This window comes from Lupinus angustifolius, chromosome LG11, assembly GCF_001865875.1.
Source record: "Lupinus angustifolius cultivar Tanjil chromosome LG11, LupAngTanjil_v1.0, whole genome shotgun sequence".
NCBI lineage: Eukaryota > Viridiplantae > Streptophyta > Magnoliopsida > Fabales > Fabaceae > Lupinus > Lupinus angustifolius.
The window spans coordinates 23,052,867-23,068,652 of record NC_032019.1 but is presented as its reverse complement, the minus strand read 5'-3'; the positions used below and the strand labels follow the sequence as shown (position 1 = coordinate 23,068,652).

Sequence of the window (15,786 nt, the reverse complement as noted above, 5' to 3'; positions counted from 1 at the left end):
CTACGTAAATCTTTAGGAAGGGGGGAGGGGAGGGGAAATTAGAGGGCTAAATTCCCACCCTAGATTTAGCTCCCCTCCAAAAGTGGGAGTTGTGGAGGGAAAATAGAATTGGTGTAAAATTCATGTAGTGAATAGACTATAATGTCCTCATATTTTTAACTCGAATATACCCTTGGGAGTTCATTAGCCAATGTATCCCTCATATCTTTATCTTCTCCACGGTACCACATCACATTTCCCGTTGTTGACTTGTAGCAGCTTGCAAGAAATGCAGAACACAGAGAGTTCACATTATTAGTACTGTCTACTATGCTCAAGTTTGAGCATTTTATTATTAGCTTGACCATTTTGATCAACATGTTTTTTTTATTGATAATGAGAAGATGTTATTTTTGTAACTAAAATAAATAAAAAGAGCGGCCTAGTGTACAAGGTTCCTATCTAGTGGTGTACAAGGCTCCTACCTAGTGGGGTCTAAGCCTCTAGAGTTGAACCGCATAGGTTCAACTTTTTTTGCACTTGTGATAGTAAATTATTTAGTTATTTAGTACTTTGGACAGAAATAGTAAAATTAAGTGCTAAATGATTTAATACATCATGTAATCAGAGGGTGGTGGTAGCTGAATACATATATGTGCAACCCACTTTAATGATACTAGAATGAAGAAGTGATGAGTAATTGAATACTAATGCAATTAGATGGTAAAAAAAGGTGACCTAGTGCGCGAGGTTCCCTCTCAGTAAGGTCTGCGAAGGGAATATGATTTACTTCTCCTCCCTTTTGCTTTCATACCTAACAAAAGGGAGGAGAAGTAAATCATATTCCCTTTCATACCTAACAAAAGGGAGGAGAAGTAAATCATTTTATCTCTATTTGCTTCTAGCTGGCGTTGGATTGTTGTGTGTATTGTTGCTTTCACTTAGCAACCTTTGCTAGGGGAAATATTGACATATGCTCCGTAAACTTTTCCACGCTTTTCTCCAAGGCATCCATTCTGGTTTCCTAAAATTGCTCTCTTCATTACATTTTGGGGTGTTTCAAAAAATAAGAAAATGACCATTCGTTTATTTTGATTTTGACGATTTCAACAATCTCCCACTTGGCCACTTGAAGCCTGATTTCAATCTGGCTGCACATCTCAATCAATAGAATAGTCTTTCCTAGTCTGTTATTCTCCTCCCTTTTGTTAGGTATGAAAGGGAATATGATTTACTTCTCCCTTTTGTTAGGTATGAAAGCAGAAGGGAGGGAAAATATAATTTTATGAATTTATGAATTTTTTAATATAGTATCCGTTATTTATGTTTTGTTCAGTAGAGGAAGGGAATATGATTGTCATTTTCTTATTATTTGAAACATACCACAAGGTAATGAAGGAGAGCAGTTTTAGGAAACCAAAATGGATGCCTTGTAGAAAAGCATGGAAACGGTTACAGAACCTATTTGAAGCTTTCCCCTATAAAAGGTTGCAAAGAAACAAGACAATCCAAGAGCCAGCGAGGAGCAAACATAGGGAGAAATTACTTTAGCTTCCGGACAAATGTGCCGCTCCACAATGGCATAACCATTTCCGTGCTTTTTTGTTGCACTCTTTTTATCATTTCCACTACATTCCATTTCATAAGGGGAGCCTGTCATGGGCTATATGCCTGGACCCAAGCACCAACCACTGTCTCCATATAGTCGGCTCAAAGTAACTATCACTGGCGCCATTGGTACAAATAGATGGACCATACAAAACATGCAAAAGTAAAGGAGAAATCCATCATTGGGCTAAGTGACAAACCACACTATAACTCTTCCAGGATCACCTAAAACCTTATTCTAACCAGTGCAGGAGCTTTCCCTGCTTGAATGACAGCTCTCAACCGGTTTGGTAAAAATTCCGAAAAAGTTAACTATATTAAATTTATGAATTTTTTCTGTGCATCATATGATGGGGTACAATACAACTTTGCAGCACCAGATTAAATCAGCAAGGAAACTAAACAATAGAACAAACTAAGTAGATATTGTCGGAGATTTATTTTTCCAAAAAGACAAGAATTTCAATATTCAAATGCCTAATTCCTAATAACACTGAAATTACTCAAAGCAATATAACACAAGATTATTTACTATAAACTGAAACAAAAACTCAACGAAACCAGAATAAAAACAACTATTAATTTTTCCCAACCCTGAAGAATCAATAAACATAGAGAGAATGAAAAAGAATTTAAGATGGTATATGAAGAAGTTAAACCTTAAAAGCTCGGACTCATCAGAAGACATTTTGTAGTCAATAACCCAAAGCCTGAAATAAACAGCAATACCCATTAACATTAGAAAAGCCAAAACTGCTATCGTTGATCTTCTCTTCACTCCCACCATTCTTCTTCTTCTGCCCTTTTTCCTTAATATGTTGTTGTTGGTTGGGGTATTGGGGTTCTATGTCCCAACAACCAAGATGGTTAGTGTCAAACGCCTACATTAATCATTCTTCTACTTGAATTTATGGGGAAAAGTATTTCACCATTACTTTTATGTTTGAATACAATAATTAAAAAGCAATTTACAATTACACATAAAGATTGTGATAAAATATTAACATTCATATCCTCTCAGTTTTAGTAAAATTATTATAAAATTATTCATTCATTTTTTATACTTACACGAACTTTCTAGTAACGAACCATCTTTACACAAAAGATAACACAAATCAGTTAAACAAACAAAAGGGTAATAATTGTAATTAAGTTAAAAATTTTGAAGACAAATTCAAATATTATATAAGTTAATATATCTTCATTATTTTTGGTATGTTATAATATAATATAAGAGTATTTAAACAATATCTCCTTAAAGTTACTCATGTATTTTGTAACAAACCAAAAATATCATACTTTATGGATTTATCTCCACAATATATGATATTTTATTTAACTTAATTACAATCATCACTCTTTTTTTGTTAAAATATCATACTCATTTCTCATGCACAAGTGTTGAGTGATTAGTATAAACTGTGTAATATACGTATATAATTAGGAGTAGTTTGTATAAATGCAAAAAAAATAATTTGTGTAATTTTACAAAAATTTAGATATTGTCATTGTAATTTGCTCTAAATATGTGGGATAGTTTAAAAAATTATTTGTTTCAATACAAAATGGTATTTCTTCTCCGATGTTGAGTTAAGATGATACATGTCGAATCCTAAGCATATTTTTTATGGGTCCAAATTTTAGAAATAAGATCCACAATTGTTTGGTGATAGTTTGGAGAATCTAGATTCTTTATGCCAAAAAAATTCTATCTCTCTATATCAGCTAATAATGTTTTATTAAATACTTAAATAAATATGTTAGTATGACAATTAATAATAAATTGAATGAAATATGTTATTTATTACTAGGCAAAATCCTATTGAATTGGTAAAGAGATATAGAAAACTTTTGGTATAAAAGATTTGGATTCTAAATTTGAATGAGGGTTTGGGTTATGATTTGGGTCAATCTAAGTCCCAACTCATCAAAATGTCTCAGATTCTTTTAAAATACATATTTTTCTTATAATTATAAAAAGGTTATTCACTTACTCCATAAGCAAGTTAAAAAACATATTCTACATATTAGTCATTATTATATTAAAATCTAATGGTTCACATCTAATGACAAATTTAAATCACATGAACCATTAGATTTTCATAGAATGAAGACTAAAATGTGGAGTATGTTTTTTTAACTTACTTTTGAAGTAAGACACTTTTATTTTATATATAAGTAATACCACTTATTATTTTAATTTACTTTTGTTATATGTTTATATTTATGTTTTTTTATATATTTCGTAAAATATAGTTTACCTAGTGTTGGAACTTGGTTTGTTGAATTAGTGAGAACTTTTGAGTGTGAAATCTAAAAAACTCTCAAGTCTCACATAGAAGAGTTTTGAAAAAACAAGTCAAGTCCCACATTGGAGAGATGAGGAACTTGAAAAAATATCATGTTATAAATAGAGGCATTCTCCCATCATTATAAATCGCCCCAAGTTGAATGCGCTTTCATTCAACTTTTTCTTTCTCCCTTATATTTTTCACTGATGCATTTCTAGCAAACTTCTCCTCATTTCTTTCCATGGTACTAAAAATTGACATAGTCAGCCAAATTGCGAGAATTTTGAGAACTAGCATTGATAGTCAGTATTGAGGGAAAAGAATTGGCACATGTAGCCATATTGTGGGCATTTCAAGAACTGACACTAGTAGTCAGTATTGAGGGAAAATAGTTGGCACATGTAACCATATTGGGGGCATTTTGAGAAATGACATTAGTAGTCTAATAGTGGGAAAAGAATTGACACATGTAGCCATATTGTGGACATTTTGAGAACTAACACTAGTAGTCAGTATTGAGGGAAAAGAATTGACACAGATAACCATATTATGGACATTTCGAGAACTAACACTGGTAGTCAGATAGTGGGAAAAGAATTGACACGAGTAGCCATATTGTGGGTATTTCAAGAATTGACACTGGTAGCTACATTGAGGTGTGTGTATTCAAGATCGGTTCTTAGAGTGCAGTAAGAATTCGATAACAGAGACATGGGTTGTTTTATCCTGGGGACAACGTGGTTGATAATATGCTTGCACATTTTGGGTAGTGCTACGAAACGTCTTAAAGAGAGCGACCTAGTCGTGACTCAGCCAATAAGTATTATTTCGTGCCATTTATAATTTTTGCAAGCTACGGTAACAACAATTTTAAGACGTTTATACTACAATAACATTCGCAGATAATATTACTGGACCGAACATATATGATTTGAACAAGTCATTTCGGTTTGATGGGACAAATTTTAAACGTTGGCAACATAAGATGAAATTTTTCCTCACTATGACAAAGGTTGCCCACGTTCTAAAAACCGACATCCCAGTGGTGTCGGATGAGGCTGAAAAAGAGGAAAAGGATAAACTGGCTATTGAAATAGCTCTCTAGAATGAAAGTGATTACTTATGTAAGAACTTCATTCTGAATGGGTTGTCTGATGATCTCTATGATTACTACAGCCCATACAAGTCTGCCAAATTAATTTGGTATGCACTAGAAAATAATATATGATACCGAGGAAGTTGGGATAAAAAAGTATGTTATAAACAACATGGCGTATAGGTTTTATGACCTTAACGCGAAAGTGATCATTGAGTGTAACGATGTAGACTTCAATGAAATGAAATTCCCTTTTAAATTGAGGAATAATGGGGGCACAATAACTAGTCACATACCTGTGATTAACAATAATGATGAGTTAGAAATAGAACCTGTGATTAACAATAGTGATAAGTTAGAAATAGAACCTAGAAGAAGCAAGAGAGCAAACACTGCTAGAGAGTATGGACCTGATTATATGATCTATACATTATAAGAGGATCCATCAACACTCGAAGAAGCTTTGACTTCTTTGGATGTTGATTTGTGAAAAGAGGCCATAAATGATGAGATGGATTCTCTAGAGTCTAACAAGACCTGGCATTTAGCTGACTTGCCTCATGGTTGCAAGCATATTGGTTGTAAGTGGATATTGAAAAAGAAACTGAAACCTGATGGCACAATGGATAAATACAAGGCTCGCCTTGTAGCCAAGGGTTTCAGACAATGGGGGAATGTAGATTTCTTCGACACATTTTCACATGTTACTAGAATAACATCCACTACAGTACTAATATCGCTCGTTGTGATACATAATTTATTAGTACATCAAATGGATGGTAAGACTGTTTTTTAAATGGTGATTTGGAAGAAGAAATGTATATGGAACAACCTGAAGATTTTGTAATACATGGGCAAGAAAATAAGGTTTACAAGTTAGATAAGTCGTTGTATGGTCTTAAGGAAGTACCTAAATAGTGACATGAAAAGTTTAACGACTTAATGATATCGAATGAGTTTAAGGTGAATGAAAATGATAAATGCATTTATTACAAATAAGAAAAGGACATTTGCACTATCATATGTCTTTATGTAAACGACCTACTCATATTTGGTTCTAACATTCATGTTGTGAATAATGTGAAATCATTGTTGTGTAATAACTTTGATATGAAAGACCTTAGAGAAGCAAATGTAATTATTCGTATAAAAATTACTAGGTCAAAAGAAAGAATTTCTTTGGATCAATCTCACTATATGAAAATTATCTTAAAGAAATATAAATATTTTGATTGTAAACATGTTAGCACATTGTAACACCCCTATTGAGCTTTAGTCTTGTATTGTGATTTCCTAATTTATGATAAATTTTCCTAATTTTATGAGACCGAAAGTCTTCGGGCCTCTTTCGGGCCCAAATTCACCATAAATTCGACTCAAATGTGATTTTTGAGTTCCGTAACTCGGAATCAAATTATGATTGCACTATTGGCTTCAAAATATTGTTTCGAGTCACAATAGACACCAAGTTTGTTCATAACTCGTCTTTAGATATTTTTCACTCTGAAATCAAAGTTTCGACGTTCTAAACGTAACCCTAAATTAAGAGATTTTTAATCTCTAGCTGAGTTTTAACCGACAATACTCGGGCATGGTTTTAATAAAGAATTTCATCATATTAGTCATATCACCCATTCATGAGTCAAGCTGGCTTGTTAAATAAGCAAAAGTACAATCACTTACATAATCCCCTAAATCACTCATCAACTCCTTAACCATCATAATTTTGGGGAACCACTTTGATCTCCCCCCAAATCTGATTTTCCCCTCTATAAAAGCAACCCCTTGGCCTTGAAGGAACACTTTTTTCTTCACTTTCTTACTTCACATTCTAAGCATTTCTAAGAGATTTCAAGGTATTTTTCTTCTTGTTTTCTCAATCTCTCACACATATACCATTAAATAGTTGTCATAATTTAGTATGTTGTTATTGATTATGTGATCAACACTATCAACTCGTGTGATTGCTTTAGAATGAATTGTGTTGAGATGATCATAGAATTTTATTGATTCAACTTAAGTTAGCTTACTTTAAAGTGGTAAGAGATCTTGATTTAAAGTGTTGACTTTGGTTAAGTAACTTACCTTAAAGTGGTGAATATGACTTAAAGAGTCTTCATGAAAATATTATTTTGTGTTAAAGTTAAAAGTACAAGTTTTGTTAAAGTCTTATTTTATAAAGGATTGTTTTCTTAAACAAGACTTTCGACCATAAAGGATGGTTCAAAAATATGTAATCTTAAACCGGATGGATGAAAGTGATTGAGTTCATGATAGATTAAAAGATGTCTTTACCTAAGGGTTATCATGCATGAATTTTAACTCGCAAACCTACTGATTTGTTCTTGTGTTTATTTCTGAAGCTTTCGAAGTTGGACAACATACTCAGTTCATACTTATCACCAAGCGAATGATATCCAGACCTCCTAAACTACCTCAAAAGTTTGGAGTTGTCTTATGTATTAAGAAACCATGTACTTAATCGATTGTTTGTCGGTTAGGATTAAATACATATGATTTCTTAAGTTATATCATTAGGATATGTATAGATTTAGAGTAATGTTGTGGTTATCCATGGATGAACATTACCTGAATAACTATAACTCAGAGGGATCGACTATCACTTGAGATAATTGGTCCCTGTAGTCTAAAATATTGAGAGAATGAACCACCTTCAATAGTCAACTTCGCTTGGGCGAGTTCCCCTCACTTGGAATAGAAACCCCTCGCTTGAGCGATAGTCCCTCGCTTGGGCAAGGATCAGGCAATAATTTTAGCCTGTTTTTGGTGGAATTATAGCTTGAGTGAGAAGCCCTCACTTGGGCGAGGATCAGGTAGTGATTTCATCCTATTTTTAGTCTGCTTTTAGTTGAATTGCCGCTTGGGCGACAGTCTCTCGCTTGGGCGATGGACATGGTACATGTTTGGGCGAGGCTGTGGCTTAAGCGAGGAGTCCAGTGTTCAAAGTCCACAAACCTCTTTCTTTTCCCTCTTTTTCTAGCTCATTAGCTTGGCAAGGTTGTCAAATATTATGTCGTAAAGAGCGAGGCCCAAAAGGGATGATGTTACCATGCAGCGAGGTCGTCTGACCATAAGAGGCTTGGCCATGGGCCATCCAAGGTGTTTCAACGATGGTCCGTAGTGGTGAGGATGTTATTTCTCTATTATGTTATGACGTAAGATCGGGTTCCAATAGAAGCATTCCTTTGGGAGATGTCTTAGGCTGGGCTGATCATGTAAAATAATGATTAAAAGATTTAATCGGATAACCTCAATTAGTGTGCATACTCAGGATGAAAAATGAAGTCGTGGAGAGGAAAATTACGGGAGACGAACGAGCCCCAAGATGTTGAGAGGGACGACAATGACAGTGATGCATCAACAAAACCTTGAGGGAGAGTATAGGTGGGATGAGTCCCCTGTATTCATAGATGAGGTTTTCTGTTGGATCGGACAGTTCCCACAGTGTAAACTAGACGATCTCTATAACCCTCTTTGCAATCAGGATCGATGAGATGGATGACCAGTAAGTGTTTGATACGACACCGTCCTGAAATGGACAATTCCATTGGAACAGATCAATCATATATCCTTGTGAGGAATAAGTTGGTGCGTTCAACCGACTTGTTATGGGACCTGCACTCTCGGTTATTCCTAAATAGTTTATTGGGAGGATATTAGTGTAAGGATGGATGAACTAAACATAGCATTCATATATTGAACTCATGGATATTGACCCCCATATCCTGAGTTACAAACATCATTCATCATCTGCATTTATTTATGTGATAACATAGTATGTATATGATGTGTGTTATGTCTGGATGTGATATTCTGTATAATTCCACGCCATCATTGAAAAATATTCATTAGATGTCTTACTCCCTTTCTTTCTACTTGTATTTCAGTATACGTCCTTGTTCAGATGGACAAATCGGCGCGAATTCAGAGCTACTGATTCTCAATGTCCTTGGAGGGGGCATGGAGAATTGATGGGGACCGGTATACCTATACAGGCCCTTGTGGCCTGGAGCTGGAGATGGTGCGCGATGGAACCACTATGCGCTTTCCATCTCACAATGCAGTCATGAGACTTCTGTTAGATATTTTTAGAATAGCAAGCGCACCGTATCATCCAAGTAATAAAATTCGGTAAAGTACCGAGATATCATCCTCAGGGAGCAGAGTTGATTTACACTAATTACTACAAGAATTAGTTAAGCAATATTTACAATGAAATTTTTATAAGATTTGCTTTTAGTTATGAAATTTATAAATTGAACAAAAGATAAATAAATTAAATTGGGATCGAAATGCATCATTCTATCCCAATGACATCCATGGATTCAACTCCAAGTGAATTATAAAGTTACTGATTCATATGTACATGTCATTCAAATCATTCACATCAATCTCTTGAGTGTAAAGTCCTTAGATAATAGTTCAAATGTCAATTCCTTGAACATTTAACCAATTAACTAGCATTAAGTTTCATGTAAAAGCAATTCATGTATCATTCTGCATTCCTAGAGTAATGATGTATGAAGGAAGATGATCCAGGTTAGGTGTCAAGTTTAATTTCCCAATTAAACTTGAACCTAAGAACAAGAACTTAGTAGAAAATGAAATTCATGCATTAATAACGGGATGAACTTCCCAAAATCAAATAACTATTACAATGGAATCGAATCCAGGAGTACAAAGGTTAGAAGATTACATTTTGAATCCCTCAGCAAGAACTAATCACTGCTTCTCGCTATTACAATGTTTGAATCATGAAATTATACAAGGTATCATGTGAAATAGAATCGTTTCCATGAGTTCTATTCTAATCTCCCTATTTTTTTCGTTCCAAGAATTGCTTCAGAAGTGTTTCGATAATCGGTTTTTACTCCAGAACAGCCTATATCAGCCACTAACTGTTATTCTCTCGCTCAAGCTAGAGATTCTCGCTTGAGTGAGAGAAGATGCATCTCCACGCTTGAACACCTCGCCTAGGCGAGAGAATTAAACTTTCCACACTGGAACACCTCGCTTGGGCTAGGTGCCCTCACTTGGGCGAGGCTCCCTTGCTTGGGCGAGGGAGAAACAGTAAGTGTGAGTTTTTTTGACTTGAAATAGCGCCTGAGCGAGGCTCCGTCGCTTGGGCGAGGGGTACCAGTGTTTTCTGATGATTTTCCTCTGAATTATGACTTGAGCGACCACTACCTCGCTTGAGCGAGGTTTGTGTTGTTCAGAAACTTATTCTTCTTTTTTTCTCCTTTATTTATCAATTCTTACCCTGAAAACAACAACACATAATTAAATTCCTAAAGAGTAGAGGATTACTAAATTGTCGGAAATTGTATGCAATTATATCATAAATTCTAAACAAAGTGCTCTAAAATTATATACATTTCATTAACATTTTGACACTTAAAAAATTTCCCCCAACCTAGAATCTTGCTTGTCCTCAAGCAAAGTAACACAATATAAATCAATCCAATACACATGGTTTTCAAAAAGAATTACTCATCTAATCATGACATCGGGTTGATTTACTTACTTGTTCATAGAGACCTGTTTCATGATCAATCATAGTGTACCAAGTTCCAACTGATAACAGAATGCACATACAGTTCAAGTTCAAATAGAATAGCAAGAATAACTACTTAGTTCTATCAAAGGACTCTCTCAATCTCACAGGTTATGTGTTTCTCTCATTTCTTTGCTGGACGTAGAAAATTTTGATTTTGCCTTTTAGTTCAATCAAGCCATATACACAAGTTCAATCATGGATCTTAAGGACTTCATCAGGGTTGTAATGAGGTCTGGCTACAAAAAAAGATATTGGTTTTTTTTTCTAGGATTCAAAAAGGGAGGTAGACCACTAGTGCATACTTACCTTTTCTTCCCGTGTTTCTTTTCCCATTTTGTTTTACCATGCTCTTTTCCATCAACCATCTAATTCTCCTTCTTGAACCGACTCTTTTCTTTTGAGTCACTATTTTCTTGCATGATTTATTTTTGACTTGTTTCTTTCTTTCCTTTGCTTCATGCTTTACCATTTAAACGCATGGTTGAAGAAATAGTCTTTTTGATTTAACTACCTTCATATTCACAAACTTAATTCCCATTGTCCACCAAGACACTAATGATCTCTCTCCAAAGGTATGGGGATTGATACATTTCAATGTGGCTTAGGTGCATAGTTTACACATAAAAAATTATTTCAGCTCAAAGGGGCTGGCAAAAATTGGTTCATAATTTATCCGGGTAAGCTTTCTAGCTGTAGTTCAACTATCCTAAACTAAGCCTTAGTCATTTCCATGCTATTCCATGCTTAATGGCAATAAAAATCACGCAAAATTCATTGGTGAGATCCAGAAAAGACATTCATTTGTGTTTGGGGTGCACTCGCTCATCCGACTATAAGTTTTTGTCCTTTGACTAACTGGTCATTATTCAACCTATTCGATCAGTGTCTGAATCAACATCCACATTCCGAAAATAGTCAAACACAGAACCCTAATCAATCTCAATCACAAAGTCTTATATCACATTTCAATTTATATGTCTCTAGCACAACTACACAATTGAACTCAACAAACACATTTAAATCAGACACATTTTCATCAACTACATTTGTTACTTAACTTGAACAGCAAACAACAAAACACAAAGTACATAATGAAATTACACCTACCTCCTAAACATGCATCCTACACTTACCTCCTACATATTAATTCTAAACGTACATCCTAAACATACAGCCTAAACATACATCCTACATCCTAAACATACATCCTAAATTACACAACATAAATAACAAAACAAGTACAGAGCAACCAGTTTTAGCCCAAAGGCTCATCAGAGTATGAACTCCATATCATCATCTTCATGATTATCATCCTCTACAGCTGGACCATCTCCAATAGTCCCATATCTAGTGGTTCCAGAAGGTCCTGCCCCCTCCGGAAAGATAGGCCTGACCCTAGGCCAAGGGAACTATTGGGTGAAAGTGTCCGCGGAACCCCAGAATTGATTCTCTGGACTCAAATGTTGGAAAGCAGCATACAGCCCTTGCTGCTGATACACCTGCCCTTGTCTCAGGATGTCATTTTGGAGCTCTATATGCTCCATATGCAATGTGAGCTGGTGAAGCTGTTCCTGAGTGGATCCTTAATAAGGTGCCGAATGAGGCATCTTTGGCTGTAGAGGTGGGAATGATGGTTGTGGAGGTGACTATGGATGGTGAGAACTGTCACCCTGTTGTACTCTAGCCTCTTGTTTGTAGTTCTGACGGATGTACTGCATGGTGATTGTGGATTTGATCTTCTCAGTTCTGTTCACCTGAACCCCTTGCTGAGCACAGAGTTCAGTGATCAATGATGGGAACCCCAAAGAACCCTTCTTGCCTCATTTGATGACTGCTTTGTGTATTTCCGTGACGATTATCTTGGCCATATCAATCGTCATACCCTTCATGATTGCATAAATGATGCAACAATCAGAAAGGGGCAATGATGACACGTGGCTGTTTGGAATCACGTTGTGCAGCAAGAATATCATCCAGACTTGGGCCAGGACAGTCATATGCTTTCGGTAAATCCAGAGGGGTAGTCCATTAGAATTGGTGCTAAATGACCTTCCAGGTACACACAGTTGCGCAGTAGTGTCCTCAATATTGAACGTACCATCAGCTTCAGCAGCAAAATGCTGACACAATTCCCTCTCCCGTGCTTCAAAAGGGTTGTCCAGCAAATCATTGACAATGTCTTCCCATAGACCCAAGATTTGTATGCAAGTTCTTCTCCCTACAATGGGTAAGCGTTGGTATAAAATTCACGAACGACATCGTGTCGAACATGTCATTTGGGGTTGCCACTGCCCACCATTTCAGCACAGCCAAAGGTACTGTAAAAACGGGATATTAACCCGTTTCTAATTGTACCCTCCTCTCAGGAACGAAAACCCATTTGAGGAGTAGGGTATGTCGCTCATATTTCCCCTTTTTCTTGAACAAAGTCCGGTCATACTCAGATGCTTGTGAAGTTGAAGTTGAAGTTCCTCTCAACTTCTTGGGAGGGGTTCTTGTTAACCACATATTTTTCTCTCATGTAAAGCAGATTAAACGATTTAATCGCACATGAATATTGTTTTCTCCTTTTCTTTTGACAATGATACTCATGTTCCCATAATACAATATAATGCACAATAACAACAATAATGCATCAAGAGCAACTAATCCATCCTAAATGTGCCTAAAATAATTGAATCTTAACGTAATGCACAAATGAGAATATGAGGAAATGAAAAATGTACTTACAATCCGCTCATGATGCTTGCTAGTATGTGTACAATAGATGATGAAATGGTCCAAATCTTGGAGAGGGCACAAGCGTGGAGTTTGTGTTTGGTTTCTTTGCAATGGGGTGTGAGGGAATGAACCCCACACCCCCCATTTAAAAACAAAACCTGTGCCCTCTCGCCCGGGGGAGGTGCTCTCGCTTGGGCGAGGCTCCAGAACTGAAAGGCCTGTTCTTCTCGCTTGAGCGAGGGCGAGACAGAGAGTAACCCAATTTAATTTCGCTTGAGCGAGAGGTTTGGGACTGAAGGTCACCTTCCTCGCCTAGGTGAGGGAATGCTCGCTTGGGCGAGAGGTTTGGCCCTGAAATGCCACCTTCCTCGCTTGGGCGAGACATTTGGTGTTAAAAATCACCCTCCTCGCCTGGGCGATAAATGTCCAGATATCCAGCTCATGTTCTTGTTTTGTTGTTGTGTTTTTTTTAAAAAACAAATGCAAACATAAAATAAACTGGATTGCCTTCCAGTTATCGCTTGTTTAACGTCATTAGCTCGACGCCTGTTCTGTTAAGCTTCTGATAAGTTGATGATTGTGGTGAGCCGCTCGACGTCACAACCCAAGTAAGTTTTCACCCTCTGGCCATTGACTACCAAGCTCCTCTCAGATGTCGGATTTTGCAATTCGATCGAACCATGCGATTTAACTTCCTTAATTAGGAAGGGTCCTGACCATTTAGACCTTAGTTTACGTGGAAACAGCTTCATCCGAGAGTTGAATAACAACACACTTTGACCCACCCGGAAGTCTTTTTGACGGATCTTCCGGTCATGATACAGCTTGACATTCTCTTTGTATAACTTGGAGGATTAATAGGCAGTGAGCCTAATCACCTCCAACTGTTGTAACTAAAGGTTCCTTTGGTCACCTGCTGCTTTGGGGTCCAGATTGAAAAACTTGAGGGCCCATAATGCTTTGTGCTCCTGCTCTACAAGAAAATGACATGCTTTACCATATACTAGCTGAAATGAGGATAATCTTGTGGGCACTTTGAATGCTATTCTATAGGCCCATAATGCATCATCCAGTCGAAGAGACCAGTCTTTCCTTATAGTTGATACTGTTTTTTCCAGAATTCTCTTGATCTCTCGATTGGACACTTTCGCTTGTCCATTTGTTTGCGGATGATAAGGTGATGCTACCTTATGTCGGACACCATAGTGTTGTAGGACCTTCTCCAATTGTGCATTGAAGAAATGTGATCCTCCATCACTAATAAGTACCCGAGGTGTGCCAAACCGACTAAATTTATTCCTTTTCAAAAACTTGATCACAATCTTAGCATCATCCTTTTGTGCAGCTACGACCTATACCCATTTGGACACATAATCCAACGCCAATAGTATATATACTTGTGAGCACGATGGTGGAAATGATCCCATCAAGTCAATCCCCCAACAATCAAACACCTCAATTTCCTGAATGTTATTCAATGGCATCTCGTTGCTTTTAGAGATCCCGTCTGATCTCTGGCACTTATCACATTGGTGTGCATACTGATGTGCATCCTTGAACATAGAATGCCAGTAGAAGCCAGATTGGAGAACTTTAGAAGTTGTCCTCTCTCCATTAAAGTGCCCTCCATATGCCGAACTGTGACAGTGCCATAGGATGCTCTTAACTTCTTCGATGGATACACACTTTGTCAAAAGTCCATCCGACCCAATCTTAAAAAAATGAGGGTCGTCCCACACATAGTGACAAGAATCTCGCAAGAATCTTCTCCTTTGATGCCATGACAACTCTTCAGGAATGACCCCTGCAACTTTGAAATTAGCTATGCCAGCAAAGCATGGTCTTTCCTAAACCATGAGAAGCTTCCCATCAAGAAACTCATCCACCAACTCTGACTCTCTTACTATGACCTCTTGATTGACCAGTCTTGACAGGTGATCTGCTACACAATTCTCGCTTCCTTTTTTGCCCTTGATCACCAAGTCGAATTCCTGCAACAAAATAACCCAACGCAACAATCTCGGATTGGAGTCCAATTTAGTTAGCAAGTGTTTTATAGCAGCGTGATCAGTAAAAACTATAACTTTAGAGCCAATCAGATAAGATCTAAATTTCTCCAAAGCAGACACTATAGCTAGTAATTCTTTTTCTGTGGTGGCATAATTAACTTGTGCCTCATTGAGTACCTTACTATCATAGTGTATGGCATGGAAAACTTTAGACTTTCATTATCCTAGTACCACGTCGACAACATAATCACTAGCATCACATATAAGTTCAAAATCAAGATGCTAGTCAGGCATTACTATAACAGGAGCAGAAATCAGTTTTTGTTTTAAGGTTTCAAAAGATTTGGCACACTCAGCATCAAATTGAAAAATGGTATCTTTGTTTAAAAGATTGCTGTGTGGCTTTTCTATTTTAGTAAAGTCTTTAATAAACCATCTATAGAAACCTGCATGCCCAAGGAAACTTCGAATTCCCTTGACATTAAGTGGTGGTGGAAGGTCCAT

The 15,786-nt window shown here is 36.6% G+C and overlaps 1 protein-coding gene across 2 annotated transcripts in view; it reads right to left on the bottom strand.

Moving 5' to 3' along the window:
* The window catches only part of LOC109359212, a 3,920-nt gene extending 1,414 nt beyond the window's left edge, over positions 1 to 2,506 (bottom strand). The window contains exon 1 of one of the 2 annotated variants that reach the window (XM_019603787.1): positions 2,247 to 2,506. In XM_019603787.1, the coding sequence (XP_019459332.1) occupies positions 2,247 to 2,374 (128 nt within the window). In that variant the 5' untranslated portion in view covers positions 2,375 to 2,506. The remainder of the gene's footprint in view (positions 1 to 2,246) is intronic. The other variant, XM_019603785.1, reaches the window with a different exon arrangement.